At 39.4% G+C, this 26,664-nt stretch overlaps 1 protein-coding gene across 1 annotated transcript; it reads left to right on the top strand.

Annotated features, from left to right (window-relative positions):
• ATP8B1 (ATPase, aminophospholipid transporter, class I, type 8B, member 1) lies at positions 1-26,269 on the top strand. Its single transcript, XM_009576401.1, has 27 exons — positions 1-181; positions 3,806-3,903; positions 5,229-5,342; positions 5,870-5,968; positions 6,075-6,136; positions 6,576-6,648; positions 6,744-6,814; positions 8,066-8,148; positions 9,677-9,835; positions 10,013-10,101; positions 10,861-11,051; positions 11,973-12,181; positions 13,014-13,057; positions 13,201-13,357; positions 14,520-14,708; positions 15,461-15,573; positions 16,018-16,182; positions 16,540-16,651; positions 17,808-17,883; positions 18,693-18,825; positions 19,981-20,266; positions 21,036-21,259; positions 22,224-22,307; positions 23,280-23,525; positions 23,780-23,918; positions 25,045-25,175; positions 26,039-26,269. The coding sequence occupies exons 1-27, from the start codon at positions 1-3 to the stop codon at positions 26,267-26,269; spliced, it is 3,759 nt and encodes a 1,252-aa protein (XP_009574696.1).
• The last annotated feature ends 395 nt before the right edge of the window (positions 26,270-26,664 follow it).

Genomic DNA, 26,664 nt, shown 5'->3' with positions numbered 1-26,664 from the left:
ATGATCTCAGAAAGGGATTCGGAGACCACCTTTGATGAGGATTCCCAGCCTAACGATGAGGTGATGCCATACAGTGATGATGAAACGGAGGATGAGTTGGACAGTCGGCAGCCTGCGGTTGAACCAGGACAAAACCGAATCAACAGAAACACTGAGGAGAGCCGAGAGACATTGAAAAAAGGTAACGTTATGACAGAAACTTGATTTGGGTAGCAAATGATCCTGAATACAGAGGCTGAGCTATGCATGGATCAATTTGATTTTTGTGCTTATTCGTTAGGTAGGATTTGGAATGGCTTATGTGAATTTGTGGAGGAGTAATTGATGGCAATTCAGTTTAACAAATGTCAGAACGAAAATCAGCTTCATTCCAACCTGCAAGCAGAGTTCTGTGCCACTGCTTGTTGTGTAAAGCTAATGATCTGCATGGTGACCTCGTCTTAATTAAGGCAGGCCCTAGATGTACATAGCCTGTGGTCCGAGAACTGCTCGAACAGGACTTCAGATACTTGTCTTCCCCATCATCTGGAAACTTGAACCAGTATTAGCCAATTTGCTGTGTTTAGTCAGTTGGTTTCCATGTATTTCTGCTTTCTGTCTTGCGCAGATGAGATTTCAGCTCCAGTGCTAATTTTGTGGCCTCACGATTTTCTTTATTCGCAGTAGTTTCAGAATTACAGAAAGGTGGCAAGGTGAGTAGGAGTTCAAAGAAACCCGTCAAGTTCAGTCTGTGTGCTGCCACCAGCGTAGGAACATAGATGGGAGGAACCTTGCTGGTATGTTTTAGACATACCTGTTCTTAACCAAGGAACAGGTCCAAGGAAAGTCTGTGACTCCCCTACATACATTTTTTTTTTTCCTGTGTTGCAATGTGAGTACTTTTTATTTAACCACCGCCTGTTTAATATATATAGATTTCTTCCTGTTTGTGTGGCAATAGGGAACAGTAGATCACCTCTCACTTTATAAATGCCTACTATGTGTTTTCATTTTATAACCACCTATTACGTGTTTAGTTTGGGGTTTTTTTTATGATGATTGAGGTAACATAGTCTATAGAATAAACATAGTTTTTTCAGCCTCTCATCATCCATCATATTTTCTTGAGTTCTCATCATAACTGTTGCTCTCTCCCTCCACTCCCCCTTCTTATTTTATCAGATATTTTATTTCGTAGCCACAGTACGCCAGCAACCACAGGTTTGCTTTGTGGCCTAGCATAAGCACAAGGAAAAGAAAAAAGAGAGAAAGAAAACTAAAACAGGACCTCCTACCCCTTCAATTTCTCTTCTGAAGTGTGCTGTGCCTTTTCCTTTATCCTCGAGAACTGGAGAGAATCTGAAAGCAGGGAGATCAGTTTTGATTCTGCCCTCCAAAGGGCTCATAACTCCCGCTAGTTCAGTGTAACCACAAGTCTCTGCTGTCTATACAGTTAATGTTACCCAAATGATTATCCAAAATATGGACTAGAGCTATGGATATGCCAGAGTTCCTTTGAACTCTGAGCTAGGGCAAAAGCTTTAAGGAGGTAAGAGATGTTACCACGCAGGCTTGGTAGGCCGGTACTCTAATCATAGAGCTTGTAAACAGTTGACAAACTTTGTCAGGTTTTTTTTTTTTCCTCTTTAGACCCTTTGGGTTTTTTTGTTTGTTTATTTAAATCCTCTGCCTGCTTTTTCTGGTTGATAGATAGTTTTCTGGCATAAGTTGCAGAATTTGTAGAATCTGCTGACTGGTTCAGTAGCTAATTATATTCAGGTAGTGCTACAAAAATGTCATGCTTTTTGCTTCTTTTTTTTTTTTTCCCCTCAGCAAAGACAGTTTTCCCTTTATGTTCCGTTAAAGATGATGAATTACTGATGCAGCTTCCCAAATATTAGGTATTAATATTACTTTCAAGCAGTTTAAAGTAATTTCAGGGAGCTTCCTTCCTGCAGGTTTTATTTAAGACCTAATTTGCCAGTTTTCCATCTGGGGTGCTAAGGTTTCGTCAACACTGCAATGTTTCTGTGAATGTGGTGAAGAAATGTTCTTGTAGACATGTTTACAATTTCCTTCAGTCCTGTCATTAATAACTTTCTCAATTCATGCACTTTAGTAATGCTTATCTTCTTTTAAACCAAAACCTGGTCCTCCAAAATTTTTTTGTAAATTTTACACAAGGCAGCTGAAACCCTGTGACTCAGAGCACTTCTATATAAGCCCTGACCAGGATGCACAATGTATCTTCACCATCTGCTGTATGTTTTCATTTAAGCAGTCTTGAATACAAGTGCTACAGCGAGATAAATATTTCTCTACTATCTTCTCAGCTTGCAACCAACATGCTGGAAATGAAAGTTGTATAGTCACGGTAAAGATCCTGGATACGTCCAACGAGAACTTGCTTTATGTGTTGGATAGAAAAAAAAAGAGGCTTTGTGTCTGCATTTGAGTTTTTAAGTCTGAGTCAGCCTTATCAGACATGACTGCCTTACAGTGGCCCTCACAGCAGCCCAGGAGCACCTTCACACTGCTTCCCCGCGGGTCCCTGGCAGCGTGTGCCAGTCCCCACCCCACGCTTCTGCCTCCGGGAGTTTCACCCCATCCATGCTCCGCAGTGCTGGGTGCACTTAGGTCACAAGAATCCCGTGAAACCAAAGAGAGCGCCCATTAAGGACAATTGGGGTTGGGGAAAACGGGGGAGATACTTGTCTGATGAGTCGGGAAAGCTGAATTTCAGAATACTGTCTGCCTCATCCTTCCCAGGCAGGCAAAGGACTCCTGTGGGTCGGCTTAAAAACCTGCTGAATGAGTTCAGCGGGGAGTTTCTTTGATGTGGGCAGGGCCTGAACTCGTGGGTGTGGGTAGCAGGATTAATGGGCTATCGGTGATGCAGGCTTGAGCACAGGAAAGGGATCTGAAGAGGTAGCCTGTGAAAGAGCGGGCATGGAAAATAACTTGACAGGAGGAGGCATTCTGGCGGTAAATAGTGGTCAGCCAAAAGCTGTGTACATCCTAGATGAACCCCATTTAAAGATGGACTTTGTAGGACTTAGATTAATGATAGGGACTTTAAGGTGGAGACGGATGATTTGTTAGCAAGTCCTCTAGAAACTTTTTCCTTAGGGAGGCTGTATGTCAAGTCAGGTTTTAAATGCTAAATACTGAAGGTGACAGAAGGAAGCAAGATTGCTCAGCTGCTTTGTAAGCAATTTTATCAGCTTATGGTCAAAAACTTCAAAAGGCTGCTGCAGACATCACTTGTTTAGTTTTCTTAAATTTTACCGCAAAATGCAATTCATGTTCCTGAGTTTTCAAGCAATCAAACAAAATTGATGGCTGAAGAAATAAAATGAGCACTTCAGATTTTTACTTTTTTTATGGTTGTAAATGAAAACCATTGCACAGTATGATTATATGAAATAATTGTTTTCAAAAGTTGAGTGGACCTTTTCATTTCTAGAAAGACTGAGAAACCCTGCTTCACAGGTGTAACAAACAAACAAACAAACAAAACCACCAAAAGGGGGGAAAGAAAGGAATTTAGCATGAATAAATGTTACCTGATAGGTTTTCAGTTTCTCATAGAACTTCCAAATTGTTAATCACCACTTCTTCCTACCTCAGATTACCTTTTATTTGTTAATAAAGACAAATAGCCTGGAAACTTCTTGAAAACCTTTTTTTAGACTATGTACTAAAAAGCATGTACCAGTCTTGTTTCAATTGAAAGTACCTTTAAAAGATGGCATTTGAGAGAACACCTGAAACTGGCAGATTTGTAACAATCAGATGTTGACCCATTTTGCCTTGTCTTTTCCAGACTGCAGCTGGCAAGTTAAAGCAAATGATGAACGCTTCTATGAACAGCCCCAGTTTAAGAGAACAATATTTCTGTGCTTCAAAAAAAGCAAATATGCAGTAAGTTTTCTTTATCTCCATTATGTGCTAATAGTACTTGTCAGGGTGAATACTTTGTTAATCTCAGTAAGATCTTTCCAACCACTGCTGATTAGTGTAAAAGCCACAATTAACACTTCCTTAGGACTTCCATCAAAGGTGGGGAAGTATAACTGATTTTGGGTTTGTGAATGGAAAATCAAGGTATCAAGAGACTTGTTTAAGATGAGATAGAGAATTAGAAGCTAGGTGTCCTCAGTCCAAATTCCAAGTTTTATCTGCTCAACTACGGCTGTTGCAAATGTCTGCATAGGAGTCGTCTTTCATATAAGAAGTCTCAGTGTAGTATTAAGCAATATCCTGATTAAGCTAGACTGGGACAGTCTTAAAAATAGACATTTGGGAATGTCTAGTCATTTAAACAGTGTCATTCTAAATCCACCTAATTATGATAAAGGAGACATTTTTATCTCTTTTATCAAGACAAAAGGTCGAATTTTTTTTTTTTCCCCTGTTCCTAATTTTTTAACTTTTCAAAATAATAAAGCTATGGTGCTTGTATGTGGTGCTCGTTTTGAGTCACGGAGGCTTGGGCTGCACGGTTACACATGGACTGTCTGGCTTTATCTGTGATGCCTTGGCTCATGTGGTTCCCTTGTACCTGCTGAGATACCTGCCTTGCCGACTTGAGGAAGGATTATCTCATGCATGAGTATGAACTTTTATTAGTAAAACTGCTACAACTGGAGCTATTCAAATGGAAATCCTTCATGCTTGGACTAGGTAGTGACTGGCACTCATGAGAGTTAACCTTTGCTGGATCTGACATTGTCCCTCGTGAATAAGTCTAATTATCAGTCTAATTGTATCTGGATTCATTATTTGTAGTTTGATGCCTGAGACCAATTATATGCCTAATAGTGAATTGTGTATTTAGCAAATAATGTTTAAAGGCGTTACAGAGAAGATTGCCGAGGAGGAGAGCACTGAAGTTTCCTCCCCTTCTCTGTGCTCATCTGGCAGTGCCATGTGCACTGTGTCATTTACCTGGGGAGAGGCTGTAATCTCCCCACAGTGTGACTGTGCAATGCCCTGTAGTCCTCAGTGTAGCTAAAGCTTCAGTCTGAGATGCTTTTTGGGGTATGTTAATGTCAGTGAAATAGACCTTTTTTGCCTTATCTCATTAAGATGGTGACCCATGTTAAACTGTTGAGGAAAGGTACAACTCTAACGAAGTTCATGGGAAAGATTTCATTAGTAAAATGCTTTACTTAAAAATATGCATTGTACATTTGTAATGTAAGAAGAATCTGCTGTTCGAAATGACATTTCGTTTTCTTCAACAGGGAAATGCAATTAAGACGTACAAGTACAACCCTGTCACTTTTTTACCATTGAATCTGTTTGAACAGTTTAAAAGAGCAGCCAACTTCTATTTCCTCGTTCTTCTCATTTTGCAGGTAAGAAAGTCGGAGAGAATACTAACTCTGAAGTGAATTTGAGGTACTAATCTGCTGAGCTGAATAATACTGATGACACAATTCAGTGCTGTCCTGTCACGAAATTGAAGGGTACTTTGTAAGGGACTAGATCTGAACTACTACAGAAACTAAGCCCATCTTAACAAAAGTCTGGAAAAACCTACACTAGCTTTGTGTTAGCTAGGATGAGCTAGTTGCAGAGTTCATGAATTTCAGGGGGAAAAGATGTTTCTTTTACTCTGTAAAACATGATGGCCTCACGAAACAGAAGGTCCAACAGAAAATATGAGCAACTACAATTGTTCAAGAGAAGCTGATGCTGAGGTAGGGCAGCACGGTCAAACTCTCCCCCAAGAATTTTGTTCATCTTCACAACCTGACTTAAAATTCTCTCTCTGATGTGTTGGTTTTCTTTCTTATGTTATAGTTGGATCACTATTAAAATGTCTCTGAATTGAGCTTGATTAATAATCCTGTATTGAACTGATTTTATTTGTCTTTTGTAGTCGATTCCCCAAATAACTACCCTGTCATGGTATACAACGCTGGTGCCCTTACTCTTGGTGCTGGGAATAACTGCAGTCAAAGACCTAGTGGATGACATTGTAAGAAACATGTTTTGTTAATATTAAAAGCAAAAAACCCCAGTGTTTTTAATTTTTTTAACTGTGATACGCAGTAGGGAGTACATTCTCTACTCTTGGTTTTCAGGCTCGTCACAGGATGGACAACGAGGTTAATAATAGAATATGCGAAGTCATCAGGGATGGAAGGTTTGTACTGTTCCCTCCCTAACTTTGTAAGTAATGTTTGTTGCCTTGTTGCTAAGTTTCATCACAGATCTTAAACCATAGGTGATAGAGAAAGTTCAGTTTTTTGTTCTCTGTTACACGTCTGTGTGAAAACCTAATTAAAAATGGAAGAGAATTGCCCAAAGGAGTAATTTAAACTAAATTCTGTGGCACTAAATCTGTGCTAAGAGCAACTTCTTTGGAGAGAAGGACAGAAATTCATATATAGGTGAAGAGGGAAGAGAAGAGGTAGGTTGACTTCTAAGTTACAGACCCCCATCTAAAAGTTTCCAAAAAGAAAAAACACACCTTACCAAGACGTAATGTTTTTGTACTAAGGAAAGTTCAATATTTCAAGATTTATAGAGTGCACAGTGTACTAGATTAAATAGTAATAATTATTAAACTATCTTGATATTAGGTTCAAAAACACAAAATGGAAAGATATTAAAGTTGGTGATATCATTCGTCTGAAGAAAAATACTTTCGTTCCTGTAAGTGCTTTAGATATACTTGTTTTATGTTTCTACAGAGTTCTGTATGAATCTTGAATTGGATTTATTTGATGCTTATTTATTTGTTGTTCTAGGCTGATATTTTGCTGCTCTCCAGCTCAGAACCAAACAGTCTCTGCTACGTAGAGACAGCTGAACTAGATGGGTAAGGCTCTGTTAAAGGATTTCTTGGATTTAATTTTGGCTTATTGGTAAAAGAGCAAGAAGTGCGTATTTCAGACTCTACTTGTCACTTGTTAAGCCACACCTGGAAAACTGTGTCCAGTTTTTGATTCCCACAATTCAAGGATCATTAAAAATTGGTGAGGGTCCACTGGAGTGCCACAAAGATGTCTGAAGTGTTGGAGAACGTGACATATAAAGAAAGGGTGAAGGACTTGGATTTATTCAGCCTGGAGAAGAGAAGGGTGATTCAGTCAGTCTTCCAGTATCTCAAAGATAGTTAGAGTGAAGATATTTTCTTCACAAGGATGCATAATGACAGGACAAGAAGCAATGGATATAAGTAGCTCCAGAGGAAATTCTGTCTGCATTCAAGAATAATTGTTCGCATGGTGGATAATTTTTACTATTGGAATAGGTTGCCCGGAGAAGTGGTGGAATTTCTCTCACTGGGAACAGTCAAGGCTTGGCTTGACAGGGCCCCGGATAATCTCATCTAATGTCCTGCTTCCAACAGGAGGTTGGACTGTTGATTACCAGAGGTCTCTTCCAATCTGGACTTTTCTATTATTTAAAACTTTTCTTATTCCCTGTCAGTGGGAAAACAAAAATACATGTTTTTCTGTGGAAGTTTTTCATAGAAACTGCTTAGATAGCATAAATCTTACTGTGTCTGTCATGTTGCTTTGTAAATGTTTTAGTTCATGTTGTCAGAAAAGCTAGTGCTGAATTCTTTTAGAGAAATCCATAATGATACGGACTTCACCTAATGAGGTGAAATGTTCATTTTTCCGAATGAGCAGTGTATTCGTCACTCAACCTTTAGTAATCTTTAAAAACGATGGCTTGTAACAGCGTGTAAAACAAGGCTCTGTTTGTGTTGCAAAAGATTTGTTCTCTATTGGAGCTTTTAACAGTATCAGTTATTAAATATTGCTTTCAAATAACCATTGCTTCAAACTTAATAATTGCATTAGCAAAACAATAATTCTGAGAAGCTTCGCTTATCTACAGTGAGCAGAGGTAAAGGGGTAAGATTTCACATGTGAAGAAAATCAGCCAGTGTAAGAACTAGTCACATGCTTCATATTCATGGAAATGCATGGCTTTGCCATTGCTTCAAAACAGGAGGTTGGTACCTATGGCATAATGATTTGCTTAATTTAATTTTGTTCAAACTTCTTCCCTATATCCATGTTTTCAATAAAATGACTTTTTTATCCTTTCTCCTTAGCGAGACTAACTTAAAATTCAAAATGGCACTTGAGGTAACGCACAGATACCTTCAAGAAGAAAGTGCGATGGCAGACTTTAATGGTTTGTACGGTTATATTCTTACAACTATTCAAATGTTGCTCAAGCAGTTTATAGAACAAGTAAATAGAACATGGGTGGGGACGGAAGTGTTGCCAGTGGTGCTTGTGATTCTGCAGTTAGTGGCTTCCTGGCTTTTGTCTTCTATTGTCCTTTTCATATTTATCATTATGATCTAGCTGCTTTCTGTGCTTGTTGTGGAAACTTGAAGGGCAGAAATCCCTTCTTTTACTGAGATCTGACACAGAGTTTTATCTCAAGCTGAATTTTTTAGCAATCCTAAAATTGCAAATGCTTTTAAAAAAAAAAAAAGGAAAAAAAAAAAAGGGAAGGAGGAAGAAAGAGACTTAAAACCGAGTGACATGGAGAAGTAAGCAAGTAGGGACTGTTCCTGGTTTCCTCTGGTATAAGAACTGAGGAACGTGAAGTGAAATGAGCAACTGACAAATTCAAAATAAACAGAAGGGAGACGCTTTTTCACACAATAAGTAGTTAGGCTGAAATTCACAGTTTGCCGAAGGATGTTGTGGATGTAAAAAGTTTGTGCTTTCAAAGAACGTCTCTTGAGCAAATTTATGTGGAAGGAGAGCCTGCCCACAAAGACATCGGCTCTGGTTCAGGAGTTCTGTTGGCTGCAACTTGCTGCGAGACTGTGAAAGTGTTCCAGTGGTCTGTGCCTGTAATTTTACTTTTCCTTGCACATCCACCAGTCTTGATGAGAGACGGGGTTCAGGGCTAGAGACAGCAGTGTTTTGGCCTGAAACTGCCATTCTGTGCTCCTCTGTAGCAATCGGCAGTTATGCTGACATTTACATTTCTTTATTTATTTCTGAAACACAGTTTTGATAACTGTAACTGCAGCATGAAGCAAATTTTAGGATGAGCTCAGTTTTGGGGATGGAAATGCAAATATATAGCATCAAGTGCCAATCATAAAGTAGGCAGTGGGAATAGGGCAAGTCCTAAGAGTCAAAGTAAAATGTCACTTTTTCAGCTGTAGTATTCAGGTATCTGCGCAGTGCAGCAATGCACGGTGGCAATGTGTATCTATAACAACGTATTGCATGAAGGTTGTCTTCTCCTTGTGGGATCATTGCTAGAAAGTCTTCAAAGGCAAAATGAACTGAACACTGCCTTCATGCTAGAGTGTAAGATCCAGAGAGACATATGCTCTTGTAGGCAGGCATTTGTTAAAACTTGAGAAATATTAAAAGAAAAGGTGAACAAAAGGTGCCCTATTTGGCAGTAAATGCTGTGTGTACTGGTCTTGGTGCAGAAATGAATTCTTTCTGCTATTTCAATCTGGAAAGCAAAGTGCCACCCTAAGATACTATATTTAAAATATCAGCAATACAGCACTGAGTATTTGTACACCCTAAATTTCAAAGAAATTGTTTATTCAGAACACTTATTTTCTCAAAAAAACCACCTCATGAAGTAAAACTACTTCTATGGTGGGTGCAAATAAATGCATTTTTATTTAACTGTATATTGTATATTGTATATTAAACATATTCTCCAAATTTTTTAGGTCTAATTGAATGTGAAGAACCTAATAACCGACTGGATAAGTTTGCAGGAACATTATTCTGGAGAAACATCAGTTATTCGCTGGATGCTGATAAGATTTTGTTACGTGGGTGTAAAATCAGGAATACAGAATTCTGCCATGGAGTGGTCATATTTGCAGGTATTTATGAATTGAACATGTGTAATATTTACCAACTAAAAGCATGCCCTATAGAGTGAAATGACGTCTTTATCTTATAAACATTGACTGTATTTTATGTCCCAGTTTTGTAAAATAGTAATACTAGCACTTGTTTGTGTATTGTATCTTCCCTTTTTTTTTTTCCTTTATTTTCAGGTGCTGATACAAAAATAATGAAAAATAGTGGAAAGACGAGATTTAAAAGGACAAAAATTGACTCCCTTATGAATTACATGGTTTATACTGTAAGTCTTTTTGTCTGAAATTCAGATGTTTGAGTTCATTTTAAAGTGAATAGAGTGAATGCAAATTTAGGAAACTTCTTTTTTTTTTTTTTGGTGTAGTAAGTATTTTTCCACTTTGCTTTGACCTGATGAGTTGGGATGAAGTAGGAGGGAATCTAAAAAGGTGCCTTGCTGTTGGCAGAATCTGTGACCCTAAACTGCAGGTGTAGGGCAGCCTATGTGATGTGGAAAAATGCTTCAAACCCAGTGTTGCAGGTGCTTCTGCTTGTCTGCACTGAACGGTTGGACAGAGACCTGAGGACCCCGGTCCAGAGGTCCATTCAGCCTGAAAGATTCAACACCTGTGGGTTTTGTCCTTGGCCAGCACCCGTGGGGTGTGTGTATGAGGAATACTCACTGTCCTGCAACCTGCACTCTACCGAGTGTGGTTCTCTGGGACGGGGAAGGAGGAGAGAGGCGCTGGCCTGTTGGCAGGCAGAGGCACTTAACTCAGCACGATTGCGGTTCTGTCCCTGCTCCGAGCATGTTCGCATACCCTATTCGCTGCTTGCTTAAATAAACATAAAAACATGAAAATAGTGCTTGGGGAATAGACTAAAATTACAACCCAGATGACCTGAAGAGACCATTTTGTGGGAAAGGTCTGCTCCCCTTCTTGCTTACAGATAAATGTAATATTCTATTTTAAACATGGAGATTTGGGATTTAAGTCGAGGAAGTGTTTCTGAAGTGTCACAGGCCTCTCTGTGTACACTGTAGATCTTTGTCGTCCTCATCCTGCTGTCGGCTGGCCTTGCCATTGGACACACTTACTGGGAGCAGCAGATTGGCAACTCGTCTTGGTACCTCTACGATGCACAAGACTTCAGTCCTCCGTATCGTGGCTTTCTTAATTTTTGGGGATATATCATTGTTCTGAACACCATGGTTCCCATTTCCCTCTATGTGAGGTAGGTAAATACCTTGGCCTTTAATAGCTGAACTGGTGATAGGGTTGAATTACTTAACTTATGCATTAATAGTGAATGAACTTAATTTCCTGTTGGTGGTAACAAATGCAGCTTCACGTTGGATGACAACGCATATTAATTCTCTGTCTTACTGAAAAGACACCGGATACACTCACCCTCTTCACTGAGATTTTACAAGAAAGTGATCTGTATTGCTTTCATATAAAATCATCACTCAAGGATCTTTGACTCGGAATTTAAAGATATCAAACTTTTCTTACAGTATTAAGCATATTTGTTCTATACTTCGACTAAGGAAAAAATTCTCCCAAGCAATGATCTCTGACAAAATTGGAGACTTGGTCCTGCTAGCATTTAACTTCTCAGGCTAATTCTGCAGTCACAGTGCATGAAGGAAACTACTTGGAAAAAAAAAAAATTAAAATGGAAAAACTGTATTTTCCAGATTTATTCTCAAAAGAGAGGCCTTACTGCTCCATGAAGTATGAATAATTTTGCCTTTGACAAACCTGTCTGTAACATATTTGAAGTCATCCAGCCTTCTATCCGCTCTTCTCCAAATTGTACTTAAAATGCTATTCCCAAGTGGGGTTTCTATTTGTTATGGAAGCAGCACCATCGATACTTTTGGCTTGATAAGACTGTAGAGGCTTTTCCCCAGTTACTGCGGTGTTGTTGAAGCTGAGCTGTGTGCTCCGACATCAGTTTGAGTGGCCTGTGTAGGGGTGATGGTGCTCTGTAATGTGCTGGTAAATGTAATTGTTTTGTCTTAAGCTCCTGGGCTATATAAGCAATTTGAGTCTTGGAGAATAGTCAGAGTCCCCTGGATCTGATGATATGTCGTTATTTTGAAATATGAGATGCAGCTGGGAGTGAGAAAATTCATTTTATTTCATTTAGTGTTGAAGTGATTCGTTTGGGCCAAAGCTATTTTATAAACTGGGACCTGCAAATGTATTACCCTGAGAAGGACACGGCTGCGAAGGCCAGAACCACCACGCTGAACGAGCAGTTGGGGCAGATCCACTACATCTTCTCTGATAAGACAGGAACGCTTACACAGAACATCATGACGTTTAAAAAATGTTGCATAAACGGCCAAAGATACGGTAAGTCTGTGCCACACTGCTGCGCCCTGTAGTGAAAACCATGGCGAGCACAGGGGAACGACCCTGCAAGTCCCTGTATAGCACAGCTGTCAGCCTCTGACCAATCTATATAAATGAGTAGGAATTTTAATGCTTGTTTGAAATTGGGTGCACGTGAGTCTTTTTAGTTTCAACTGAACTTCCATGATTTAGTCCTGGCATTGAGTAAAGCTCCAGTAAAATTGATTTGTTGGGGTTTTCCCACCGGTTTCCCCTTTAAAAAGGGGAAACTCATGGACCTGAGTGGAAACTTCCAGTAGAAAAGTCAGAAATGAGTAATTTACAGAATGCTTTACTTCTGGTAGAAATGCTTCAGGGACAAAATTTATCTAGAAACAAATAGGAAAATTTAACAAGAACAGGAGTTTTTCATTTCAGTGTTAGTTACTTCCATTTCCAATCTTGTCTGGATTTCAGTATTTAGAAGATGCAGCATATGTGCTCCAAAACTATTGTTTGGTCGGTTCAAATAACAAAGAATGCAGTGTGCTAGCACCATGTGCTTTTTCAACATCCTAACTCCTGAAGAGAGATGAGGAATTTCTGACAGTGAAAGCTGTGTTACACCAACATGGATGTTTCATGACAATTCCACCGCATGCTTTTTTCTTATATTTGCTTTGGTGTCACTAGTATACAAAGATACTAAGGGCTGTGAAAGAACTTGCTTTTTTTTAAAATCTGAGCTGTTCTAGTGCGGTAGATATTCTATATATTTTTTACTTTGTGAGTGAGTTGTAAAAACCTTGTTACTCTGTCCCGTGCCTTCTAACTGATGGTGCTTGCATTGCAGGAGACTGCCGGGATGGAGCAGGGCAGCTTCAGAGCCACCCAGAGGTAGGTCGATCTGATCTGGCGCTGAAGTCACTGCGGTCTGTAGGACAGGGGACGTTCCCTTGCCAAAGTGTCAAGAGATGAAGGTAGGCACAAAGCAACTGCACATGAGATAACTCAAACTCTCTCTTCTGTTTTCTAAGCAGCAAGTGGATTTCAGCTGGAACATGTACGCAGACGGAAAGTTCTCGTTCTATGATCACTATCTGATAGAGCAAATAAAATCTGGAAAAGAGCCAGAAATTCAAAAGTTCTTTTTTCTGCTTGCTATTTGTCACACAGTCATGGTTGACACTTATGATGGTGAGTATGTTCGGGTGCTTTTTTTTCTTGTGTAAGGGGAAACAATAATTCAAATCCAGTTGCACAAGGGAGAGGTCCGAAACTAATGTTAATCCCCTAAGTGAGAAGGAGTGCTAGGCACTTAAATTAAACAAAAGCAAGAGCCGGTGCTATTCCCTGTGCTGAACTTATCTGACCATTTATGGAAGGAGGACTGTCTTTATGACAGTTACAGTTGTGGCAAATGCGCATCTTAAATAACAGCAGATTTAGAAAGGTAGGGGAATAGTTTATACAGAGGTCTTGTGTTTTCATGTTATAGGTCTTCTTTCTGTTCGAATATATCTTTAAAATCTCAAAAGCATAAACCTTGAATAAAATAATGACACTAGCATAGTCTCTGGTTCCACATTACATCTGTGAAAGTACAGACACATTTGGACACCTTTTTTCAGTGTGAAAACAGGCATGAGGGTTTCATGCTCTTACTCCTTGAAGCACAGCGCCATAGACGTATACAGATCATGTATGTCTGTCCTAAGAGTATTGGCAGCAAATAACCAAAATGAATAACAAAAATGTGACAAACTAAATTTAGAGGTGAATGGCTATTGAAGAATTCATGAATGTGAAAAATAAGGTTGGAAGATTCCGTTAGAATGAAGAGTAATACAGCTTTACTTCTACCTTTGCGAGATCTTTGTGAAACCAGCAGTCTCCTGTCCTTTCTTGCTCTTCCTACTAATGTTTTTGGGGTTGTTTCCACTACATTATATTGGTGTCTGTGGCCAAGGATTTGTCTTTTGGAGCTTCCTTTGAAAATGCTTAAATGAATGTATTGAGAAATTAAGATATTTAAGTTATATTTGTTCTGAGGCAGAGAAGTTACGGTTTTTGCTTTTATACCTGGAGGGAAGAGGGTTCAGTGACTTACCCCGTTTGGAAAGTACACGTAATAAGAAGGAGGGGGTCCCTAATCCCTCTCCTCCGTGTGCACTGCTATCTGGTGCTGCAGCAGTGTATTAGACCTCCCTTCAGAAAAGGAAAGGATGTGGCATTGCATGTCTAGCTCTCAAGTACTCTGAAGAATGGGTGTGAATTTTTTAGCCGTGGTGTCCGAGTACCCCTGTAATGCTCAGGTATATCCTGGCTTTCTCTTCTTTTCACTGTTTCAATGACACAGGCCAGCTCAATTACCAAGCAGCTTCCCCAGACGAAGGGGCCCTGGTTACGGCGGCCAGAAACTTTGGCTATGTTTTTCTTTCACGAACACAAAATACCATCACTATAAGTGAAATGGGGATTGAAAGAACTTACGATGTCCTTGCTATCTTGGATTTCAACAGTGATAGAAAACGGATGTCTGTCATTGGTAAGCTGATTACAACCAACATTTATAGAAGAAGTCATTTGTATTTCATAGGTGAAAAAGTATGTGCAAGGGAAGTTGAAGTCAAGAATTACGGCTGTGTTACACACAGTCCTATGATATATTTTAATCCACATAGCTCTGTATAGCAAAAGAGAGGCTTTATAATTAGGTGTGAATGTGTCCACTAGACAGTCCTGGTGTTCAGACGTGGCCTCTGCTGAAGACAATCTTGGGTCCCTTTAGTAGAAGCTTGAAGAAATGCTGCAAAGATGATTTATTCCCCTTTTTCCCCAGAGAACAAACAAGTTGTATGTTCCTCTAGCTATTGGACACTAGGTATGCAGGTTGAGATATAAATAGCTCTTTAGTTTTAATTTCAACTATCTTTAAAGAAGTCAGTCTTGAATCAGTTAGAGATCTGTTGTTTTTAAGGCTATAATTATGGTGTATCATCTCTCCAGTGTATGTCTCTGCCCAGCTCCTATGGGCAAGTGAGATGTTAATACTGTATGAACCATTATCAAAAACGTAGTCGTTGGGAGTTTAAATATCCTCTCCTGTCATGAAAGAGAAGAGGAAATGCACTTGTCAACCAAGTTACTTAATTGAACAATATTGGAGATGATGATGAAGAAACATGATCTTGTATTTTTGGTACTTAACAGCAGTAGACTGAAAAATCTAATCTGAAACTATTCCTTATTTAAATGTACTCTAACATTTTGTCCAACCTCTCATATTTTACTCCACAGTAAGAGAATCAGGTGGAAATATCAGGCTATATTGTAAAGGGGCTGATACAGTAATTTATGAACGGTTGCACCCAAGGAATCTGAAGAGAGAAGCTACAGAAGAAGCACTAGATGTACGTTTGTATTTTATATGCTGTTTTTAAATGAAAAATTGTTTATTTGTGACTATAATTATTAATTTCCTTTTCCTAAGCTATTAAAACAAATGCAGACCTATAATTGGTTCTACAAGTCATCCCAAACCTGAGAAATAATCAAAATTATAGAAGTTTTCATGCATGTTCTTAAAAATGCATTCATTGTCTCTTCCTGAGAAGTGAACTTAAATTTTGTTTACATGCTTTTTTTTCATAGTTATCAGTATTCCAGATCACTCCACTCTGTTCTATTTGTCAACTATAATTTAATTTTTGGCATTTCTGAAATACCCAGGACTAATTGTGCAGTCAGATTTGTTTTATCAGACTTACCAAATGCTTATGATCTTAACTCTTACGTTTAGATTGCAAATTAAGAGTTTTGGGGATATGTTTTTTTTTTTTTTAACTATTTTTCAGATTTTTGCAAATGAAACTCTTAGGACACTCTGCCTGTGCTACAAAGACATTAGTCATGATGAATTTGAAGCATGGAATAAAAAGTTTGTGGAGGCCAGTGTAGCTACAACTAATCGTGATGAAGCTCTGGACAAAGTATATGAGGAAATAGAAAAAAACTTGATTGTAAGTCGAGCTTTAAATTTTTAGTGTACTTTTATTCTTATCTAAGAAGAAACAGATCTTTTTGAAAATAAATTATCTTTGTTTATTAGGACATTCTGATTTAGATCTTTTCAGTATTTTTTTGGCTTTAGAGCCACGCCAAATTTTAGAGTTTAATAGAATGAAGGGGAATGTATTTTAGTACATGTATTTCAGTGTGGTCACTTCTATATGCAAGAGTTTGTCTTTACTGAGTTCTTAGCTTGAGCTGTACCTTGGCTTGAAGACATACCCAGAGTAGTTTCATTCTCTACTGAAAATAAATCAGTTTTTTATACGTTTATCCTACTAAATACCTACATTTCAAATATCTTCCAGCTGCTTGGTGCAACAGCTATTGAAGACAAACTACAGGATGGTGTTCCAGAAACTATTTCCAGACTTTCAAAAGCAGACATTAAAATCTGGGTGCTTACTGGTGACAAAAAAGGTGGGTTTACTTACAGCCAAAGAACCAGTAGAAACAGGATAAGGGGTAGAAGATAAACTGGGACAAATGCAGACTAGAAATAAAGCATGTGTTTCTAGAAAAGCTTAGTATGAAAGTCCATTTAAATCAAAACTGGAGGAATTTCTACAAGGTGCAGAATTTCATTCTAGCTGTTGCCAGTCCAGAGTTACTGGATGGGCTTCTGTGTAACTTCTGTTCCTCCAACAGATTAGCCTAGGTGACTGATTTTGTGACTGTCTTCTGTAGGGAAGTATCCAGCTACTGCTTTTCCCAATGCAAAGCAAATGCAGGAGAGCTTGCTTTTAACATCAGACTTGCTTGGCTCAGAGGGCAGGTACCAAAGCTGTCTTTTTACAGAGAAAACTTACTTTTCAAATAATCACAAGTGCTGCTGACAGAGACTGATTTGCTTTTCTTTTGGTAGTCGCTAGTCTGCAGTCCAGCAACACATTTTGTTAAGTCAGTTCAAAAAATGGCATTAAATTTGTAAGTAAGAATGGCTGTACTACAGCCTGGATGGAGGTGCAGCCAGACCAGCATCTCTCTGACGCTGGCAACAGCCTTGGTTCAAGAAATCCAGAGTTAAGGACAGGGCAAGATAGTGTGGCATACCCTGTGGTTGATTCTTGCAATGCCTTTGGAGTAATGGCGCTGACATGGAGACAGCATCTCCATTATCAAGTCAAATAGGCCCTGGTAGGTCTTTCTTCCATGAATTGGCTGATAGACTTTTCCAGGTCACTAACAGTTTTAGCATTCGAAACACCTTGTGACAATGCATTCCACCACAGTAATGTACATTTCATAGGAAGTGTTGCATAGGAAATATAATTCCCTGTTGTTGACTTTAAATCCATTGCCCACTGAGCCTTCATTGCCACACAGTAGTTGTATGACATATAATTAACAAGCATTCCCCCAGCTTCTTTGTGCTATGTATGATTTTTTTTTTTTTTCCTGTTCATCCACACTGTGGTAATGAAAGGGAACTTCTCATACTGAAACATAACTTACTTAAAAATAGAACTAAAATTAAAAATTACTTAAAAGGACTTCAGGTACTTCTGGCTGCTCCCAACAGTTACTCCTGACAGAACTTTAAGTAAATATTTTCCTCTCTTACTTTTTATTGTAGAAACTGCTGAAAATATTGGATTTTCTTGTGAACTCTTAACAGATGAAACAACAATCTGCTATGGAGAAGATATCAGGCAAGTGAAAAGCACAAAGGATTTCTTTTGTGGGAATTAAAAATGTTCAGTTTTTAACATTAACCCAGCAGTAACATTGGTTTATCCCACAGTGACTCTTCAATGACTGAACAGTATTTCTTGGCAGTTGTTCAGCTGTACATAGTCTGTTTCTTTGCTTTTTATGGAATTGTGATTTTACAAGGCAGCCTCTTAATTGTGGGTAGAGGTGGTGATATCCTATTTGCAGGAGGTTATACATTCTAGGTCAACAACTGTTGACATTAAATTTGTCCTGTAACTCAGACAAGTCTGGAGCCCACCTGGAGTGGGCTAAGCAGGTCTCTCCCTAGTCCAAAGTTGCGTACTTGCCAGGTTTTGCTCTCGCTGCCTGTCCCTGAACTCCAGCATTACCCCAGCTGGTCTTTCACCCTATCCCATGCTCCCACGCAGTACAGGCCTGTGCTATAAAAACACAATGGATCACAAGGTATTCAGCGCTTAGTCATAAAGAATTTGTCAAAATGGTTAGATCCAACGAAAAACAACATGGGGCTGGGAGGAGAACTAGGACCTTGTAACAGTGTCACAACTATTCCCGACTCGTTTTTCCAAATTTTTCCTTATTTGCAAAACAGAAAGGATGTCAAACCAGTGTGATCCTCTTTTCACTGTTGCTCTAGCACTGCTTAGAACGTCGCCTAATATATGGCAAAAAAAGTCCTTGCAGCATGTATTGCATTTCTTTTTTGCAGATTTTCAGTCTGGGACTGATCTGGCTTAAAGTTTATCCTCGATTTTTCTATTATAGTATCCACCTCTCTTTCCAGTGCTCTTCTTCAAACTAGGTTGGAAAACCAGAGGAACAGAGCTGGATCAAGTACACATTCCTCTCTAAGAATGAACGAGCCCTTCTTCCAGGGTAGTAGAGATCGTGCTTTAATAATCACTGGCTCCTGGTTGGTATGTACAAAAGATATTCTCCTGAGAATTTGAGATTTTGGGGGTACCACCAAGTCACAGTGTCCTTCACTGAGGACTCTGTTCATTTGTCTGCTTTGCTAAACCAATCAATGAAAATTCTTTGGCCATTGTGCCGCCAGTTGAACACATCTGTTTGGTATTTTTGGTTTTGAAGGTTGAAAATAGTGCTCAATAAAATAAGGAACGTCTTGGGCCTTTCAAATCACCCTGGTAGCTGCCATCAAAGTAAAGCCAAGCCCCTGCAAAAGCACAGTCTGATTTTCAGCGTGTTTATTCTTTGTTGGGGATTCTGGTCTAATGGAAAAAAAACGAGAAGGAGATACTGCCAGTGCTACAGGATGCATGGCTTCCTGTAGGCGCAGAAATTGTGCTTGAAATGAGAGATAGGAGTGAAAGGGTAGAAACAGAAGACAAGTTTCCTGCTCAGTCCTGCAATATAGTGCTCTCACAGGAGCTTAGAAAGCAGAGAAGAGCTTTTAGCAGAAAGGTGACTAGCAGTAATTCCGTGACTATTACCCACCCTGTTGGCACGCTGATCTTACAGACACCTGTAAAGGAGAAAGTCCAGTGAACAGCTAAGGACCATCTGCCACGCTTCAGTTCCAGCCCTAAATCTTTATTTTGTATAAAGAAATGTACAGCTGTGTATAAGGCATAGGAAACAGGCTGGGGTTGCCTAAAGGTAATCTAGCAGGAGCATCAGATAAAGTTGCAGGTCTCTGTTACCCCCTACCCCAGCTGAACTGCCCCAGAGCTAACCTGGGTATTTATAGGACGGTTCCACATGTGTTGGGCATGGTTGTGCTTCCTTTAGGAGATGAGGAAGTAGGAGGGAAGTTTAAATACCAGAATGTTTTCAAAAGTGAATTAGTTCCCATCAGAAGAAATGTTCCTTTGAACTCTGCAAGGAGTGCTGTGACACTAAATACAAGCATTCTGCTTTTGTTAATCCCACCAAGTACATTCTTTTCATTGTTTCTGTAGCTCTTTGTTCACTTGTCTGCATGAGCATTTTATTAAAACGCTATAAATGGGTGATGGGAGCATAATGAAGTTAAGTGTGTTTTATAGGCAGTACTTGGAGTGCAATTTGAAGCAGAGTAGAAGGAAACATAAAATATTTTTGTTACACAGAATGAAATCCTGCTAGAGAAGAAAAAGAAGAAAAATAAACTTAAACTGAAATTCCCCAGAACAGCAGAAGAGAAAAAAAATCAAACTGAGAAGAGAAGAAGGGCTGAAGCTTACAAAGAACAGCAGCAGCAGAATTTTGTTGATTTGGCCTGTGAATGCAGGGCTGTGATCTGCTGTCGAGTGACTCCAAAGCAGAAGGCCATGGTGGTCGAGCTTGTGAAGAAATACAAGAAAGCTATTACTCTGGCTATTGGGGATGGTGCCAATGATGTAAACATGATTAAAAGTAAGGCAGCTGTAAAACTTCTCTCAGTAGGAAAGACCTCTTCTGGGCATTCTTCTGCAGTCTCTTCGCTATTACTCTTTGTTCCGAAGACTCTACCATCTATTCCATTACCCACGTTAACGTCATTTGGGTTTTGTTAGCTTCTAAACCTGTGCTTTCCCTTTTTGAGGAAGCCCTTTATGAAATGGTTAGTGGTTTTTGCTGATGTATTTTAGCTTTTTCTGTAGATGTTCCCTGAGAAGGCACTTGAATTACATCTGTTACCATGTTGTGGGTTACAAAAGTGTAACGTAAAGAACAAAGCAATAGCTTAGCTGCCCCTTGCTTGGAGGTATTAGCCGTGCTGTATTGCAACTGGTACTCTTTGAACCACTTCCTAAGAAATCCCACTGAGAAAGAAACTTCTGGGATATGGTTTATGTTAGGAGTCTGTTTGTAAACTGCCTGGCCAGTTCGTTCAGGGGTTTGCTTGCTTTGTCTCGTTGCTTAGTTCTCCCTTGGTCAAATTTCCCAGTGTCCATTCTGACGGAACAAGCACTGAGAGAGAATCCAAGCAACGATGGAGACGTGAGCATTAAATAGCAGGGCAAGGAAGGGCTTATGCACTGTTGTGTTAGTCTTTAATGCAGCCTTTGTGCTGTATACAGAAATAAAATGAGGCAGGAGAACCTGAAGCAGAGAATAGGAACTGATAGAAGATTTGCCTTCAGTCATGTTGTTCCTCTCCCTTTGTTCAACACAGTGTGTGGTGTTTGTTTCATTAACTTAGCTGCCCACATTGGAGTTGGAATCAGTGGCCAAGAAGGGATGCAAGCCGTCATGTCAAGTGACTACTCTTTTGGGCAATTCCGCTACCTCCAAAGACTGCTGCTGGTCCACGGACGATGGTCTTACATTAGGATGTGCAAGTTTCTAAGATATTTTTTCTACAAAAACTTTGCTTTTACACTAGTCCACATCTGGTATTCCTTCTTCAATGGCTTTTCTGCCCAGGTAAGAAGGCATGCTCATATGTAATATTAACAAGCAGATCTTCCTTTTTGTCAGTGCAGAATAGCAAAGGCTTAACCTGGGAAGTGATGGGAACCTGAAGTTATCATCAATAATTTCTGCAGGAGAATAGGTGATAACTACTAAGCTAGTTAGTTACAAGCTAAGCAGTTGGTTATGATTTCAGAACACTAATGTCAGTATCATGATTGTACAGGGAGGAGGGGAGAAAGAGATTATTATATAGCGGTTTGGGAAACCTTTCCCAACCCTGCTACTTAAGATATTCCTAGGTGAAGTGACATGGTGCATGTATATATCAGTAGGAAAGCAAACTCAGGGTTTTTTTTATCTTGAAACTGCTGGCTAGGATGGCTTGAAACGTGCTTGCTATAACTGGTGGTGTTCGAAGTTCACATAGTGTTGATAGGTTGTGTTGAAAGGACTTTAAGAGTTAAGATGCATCTCCATGGGCGTAACCAGAAGACAGGCAGATGTCATTGCATGGACCAGCATGGAGGGTCAGGGCCGTAGTCACAGACAAGCAGCCCTGCCTGAGGTTAATCCCGTTTCCTGTGATGGAAACTGTGGATGCCTAGGACAGAGCAAAAAAAGAACATAAAAAGAAACCAGGGTTCCCAAACTTGTATGCGAGATGCCAAGTGCTCATCACAGTCACAAGTGCAGTTATGCTAACCAGAATGATACTTAGTGTGAGGTGTTCAGTTTTGATAGCGTTCCAGGTCAGGTAACACTGATGGTTTTATAAGGAGTGGGGCAGCTTAATACAGGCTAAAAATAGTTTCAACAGAGTTTTGAGCTAAGATGCCGCTTGCCTTTTGGGTAAACACTGAGACAGGTAATTTAATGCTATAGTAGAGCACGTGTGAATTTTCTCAGGAATTGAAAGGAAAAGGTGTAATCAAAAAGAAATCATTAACTACTGAAATTCCTCCTCTTCTTGCAGACAGCTTATGAAGACTGGTTCATCACGCTGTACAATGTATTGTATTCTAGTCTCCCGGTTCTGCTAGTTGGCTTGCTTGACCAGGTATTCTCCATGTTGTAAACAATAGATGAATCCAAAGGCATCTAACATCAAGTCTTTAATTACACTGAAACTGGTTGCTTTGTTTTATGTACAAGGCATTTTGGGGGTTTTGTTTGGTCTTTTGGTTTTTAAAAACGTATTCTTCTTCCCAGTGTGTGAGGTAACAAGAGACAATAAGCAGAGGGTTACTGAAATAGCCAAAGTTAATTGGGTCAGAGGTCTTCAGTGCTAATAACATTTGTTAAAAATACTTCTAAGTGCCTGCTATTCCATGACATCATTGACACAGCACAGCAACAGGCGGCTTTGTTAATGGAAAAGATACTCCTTGCTTACCCTTCTGAGCTGAAGATGTAGGCACTGCACAATTTTAAATGACTGTATTTGACAGGAAGTCTTGGTGTGTAGCATTTGTTTTAATTCAGTGGGACAAGTGCTTTTGGCCTTCTCCGCTTGTTTTTCCATACAAGGTTTACCTGCTGATTAGGCGAATCAATGTTTCTGCTTTCTTTTGTGATAAAAGCTAAGAAATAAATTCAGTACCAAATTAAGCTCTCACTTGAGTATTTGACTTAAATTTGACTTAAATATTGGAGTATTTGACTTAAAGTCAGGACATGCAATGATAGCCCCCATCTTCTAGGGAAAGGACTGCAACACAACACATAGCTGTAAAGAGCTGTGCAACTGTGGACATTCTTGTCTTTGCAAATAATGGGCTAAAAACTTAGAAGCCTGGAAATGGGATATGTGACAACTTTGTGAGAGATGTCCTCCAGACTTGGTTCTTCCTAGTTGCATGTATTACTCTGCAAAGTCCTGCTGCCCACACTGCTATTTGAAAAGGAAAAGAAATCTGCCATTTCCTTTGGGACGTTGTATAGTTGAGCTTCTTACTCTTTCTTCAGTGCTCACACTGAGACCAAGAAATCGCAGCAACTTTGGTTTTTTTTCTTTTCCCCCTCTATTAAGGATGTGAGCGACAAATTGAGTCTTCGGTTCCCTGGACTGTATGTTTTGGGACAGAAAGATTTACTTTTTAACTACAAGAAATTCTTTTTAAGTTTGCTTCATGGAGCTATAACTTCATTGATAATCTTTTTCATACCATATGGAGCTTACCTTAAAACTATGGGACAAGATGGAGAAGCACCTTCAGATTATCAGTCATTTGCTGTCACAGCAGCATCTTCTCTTATATTTGTCGTCAATTTTCAGGCAAGTAAGCTTAGCTTCCTGATCTCTGTTGCTCTGAAAACACTTTCTGGTCACATTTCTAAATTTGTCTACTAAAACCGTGATAATATGCAAAAAGCTTCCCCTTTTTGCCTTCTCTCTTCTCTGTTGATGCTTTCTCTCTGGCTGACGTGTAACTGGATGAGAGATGACTTGACCAAAACGCTGTCAGTCTTCAGAGTAGTTGACATTATTTTGAGTTAATAAACTAATTTGGAGCTTTTGTTTGCTTTCAGATTGGCTTGGATACGTCTTACTGGACTTTTGTTAATGCTTTTTCAGTATTTGGCAGTATTGCACTTTACTTTGGTATTACATTTGACTTCCACAGTGCTGGAATCCACGTTCTCTTTCCTTCTGGCTTTCAGTTCACAGGTCAGTCCTTGTGTTTCGTGTTTCTTGTTCCTGTCTCACACAGCTTTGTAACTTGAGCAGAACGATGGCCAAAATGTCATGGCATGAACCTGACACCTGTGAAAGGAAATGATGTTAAATACTAATTCACTTCCAGGGAAGGGTTTTGTTTATGTTTGGGGCCAGGTTGCTTTATTGGAATATTTCTTTTCTTTCAATGAAAATGAGCTGGAACTTGACGTTGCCCAGCAGTAGGAGTCTGCAAATGAAAACTAAGTTAAAATTGGTGGGGCAGCTTAAAGTAAAGGGAATGCGATGATCTGGCAGGGTATGTGTTTGCCACGTTGCTCTAACTGATCAGTGGAAGGTAAAAGACCAAAGTAAGACAGAGCCAAATGCTGTTAGCAGCTCCTTGGGATTTTGCTGGAAGTCCGGGGAGGTGTAAGTAGCAGCCATTAGGAAATTTTTTTCTGAGGAAAACTGCGCTTCCTAATTTTCCTAGTGACAAATCTTTCTTACGTTGCCTTGGATCTAAATATCCACCCCCCCCAAAATAACAAACCCCCTCAATTTTATGTTCTCATTTTTAAGCTGAACACAATTGAAAAAAGGTAGTTGCCTCTAATACAGTGTTTTTCTTTGACCTTTAAGTAATGTTTTACACTTCTTTTATAACTTCCTTCTACCTGAATACTTTATGCGTTTCAGAAGTTTATAAAGATGTGACTGCTACTTAGTTTGATAGAACGTTCTATGAGATTGGGTGTTTGGCTACTAAGTATTGCTTGCTTTCTAGACCACATACATACCAACCATACCGGGAGGAGTTTTTCTTGCTTTGCATGTTTTAAAGCGGAACAAAAGCTATGCATCTCAACCAAGCGTTTGTCTTGCAGCCTTCTGTAACTCTTAAAAGGGCTTTGACATGAATATGGATATGTTGTAATAGAAGTGCTTTATATTCTTTCCTATTATGCTCTCTTCATAGTAGAGTCTCTGAATAAAAGCTTGCTGTTGTGATACACAACAGAATACCTAAATGTTACGTCATCAGGAGAGAAGCTGTGGCTTTTAGTATCTTATTTGTGTTTTATAACTAGTTTACTTGATCTGTCATAAACTAATTTTTTGCTCTTTTTATTCCTAGGTACTGCTCCAAATGCTCTGAGACAACCGTACCTCTGGCTGACCATAATTTTATCAATCGCTATTTGCTTACTTCCTGTAGTGGCACAGCGTTTCTTATCAATGACAATTTGGCCTTCGGAAAGTGATAGAGTGAGTAAAGTCTGAAGTTATTTTGGTTAATTTGGCATGTATTTACTTACAGGAGTCAGTATTGGTGCTAATATTAGAGATAATTGAGTGTGCCCTAGGAAAAACTACACGAGATGGGAGCTCAGGTCCCGTGGGCAGGGACGGTGGCAGCAGGGCTTTCCAAAGGCCAGACCGAGCCTGCCTTCTAGCTGGGTGACGACTGGTGCTATGACGTTTTGCCATCCAAAGCAGAGCGTCGCTTTGAGGTGTTCTTATTTCCCAGTACCTTCCTGGTGTGCTTCTGTGTGATGCAGAGGTACAGGTACAAGCTCAGCACACAGTTCAGTGTGGGCTAATTCATCGTTTGTCTTGGCTGAGCACTTGACTTCGTAAAACCACAGAAGCCTACTTCGAAGCTACTGATGGCCTGATTTCTGTTTTTGTTTGGGCTGTGTTGGAGTTCCGTTATTATCTGTCAGAATATAGTGGACAGCTTTTGTTTGCTTCTGTTCAGCCTTGAGCTGGCAAATAGCATATGGGTATGACAATAGTTGAAGTTGTGGTAGTGTTGTTTAAAAAGATATTAAAGAAGTGTCAGCATGAGAATACAGGAATACCTTTCAATTACATATCTTGAATCCACGTCAATGAAAGACATTTAAAGATAAATGAAAATAATGAAGTTCAAAATAATACAGTAAGTCTTCCTGAAATGGTGATGTGTTACTGCATATATTCTTGTTTCTAACAAAATCAAATTTAAACAAAAGAACCCTCCTTTTAAGCAGTTGAAGGATGTATTGGCTTGTTTCCCCAGACAGTAAATGCAAACAAGCTGTTTTCCCGTGTAATCTGTAAACTAATCTGTCTTTGCATGCATGAAGATTCAGAAGAACCGTAAGAAATTCATGGCAGAAGAACAACAGTGGAAGCGAAGGCAGAGTGCTTTTCGCCGAGGGATATCTGGCCGTCGTTCTGCTTATGCTTTCTCCCACCAGCGGGGATATGCTGATCTTATTGCTTCTGGACGCAGCATACGGAAAAAACGGGCTCCTTTAGATGCAGTCTTAGGCAACAGTGTGACAGAAGTCAGAGATGCTCGTGACAAAAGCTGATTTACTGCGTTTTGGGGAGAACCTGTTTATCCCAATAATTGCACAAAAAATTTTTTTTAAACAAACTCAGGATATTTTTTTAACCAAATGGCATAAGGATGTGAAGATTTTTATGTTTTATCACAGAACTTCCTGGTTTTGGACTACTGGAAACATAGAAAGGCCAAGAGTTTTCTACGGAGCTACTACTCCTTGTGCAACTGATTTCTGTTTAATGTGAAAGTGAAGGATACGTGTGCTAGGATACGAAAACCCAGCATTGTAATTTTTTTTTTTTTTTTTTTAGTGATGCCTGGAATTGCAAACTTTTTTCACATTTTAATAATATGTTGGTATAAAACTGCAGCTACATTTCATATTTTGTCTTTGAAAGCAAACTGCTAAGTAGCAGTTAT

Source organism: Fulmarus glacialis, unplaced genomic scaffold, assembly GCF_000690835.1.
Source record: "Fulmarus glacialis isolate BGI_N327 unplaced genomic scaffold, ASM69083v1 scaffold38924, whole genome shotgun sequence".
Taxonomy (NCBI): Eukaryota; Metazoa; Chordata; class Aves; order Procellariiformes; family Procellariidae; genus Fulmarus; species Fulmarus glacialis.
Note: the sequence above shows the minus strand (reverse complement) of the source record. Positions and strands in the feature narration are given on the sequence as shown.

What these genes read in the sequence shown, in the direction of transcription:
- ATP8B1 (XM_009576401.1), top strand. Translation starts at nt 1, where the DNA reads ATGATCTCAGAAAGGGATTCGGAGACCACCTTTGATGAGGATTCCCAG. An exon ending in CCCATTTCCCTCTATGTGAG is followed by an intron (nt 11,052 to 11,972) that starts GTAGGTAAATAC and finishes TATTTCATTTAG; the next exon opens with TGTTGAAGTGATTCGTTTGG. An exon ending in TCAATGGCTTTTCTGCCCAG is followed by an intron (nt 21,260 to 22,223) that starts GTAAGAAGGCAT and finishes CTCTTCTTGCAG; the next exon opens with ACAGCTTATGAAGACTGGTT.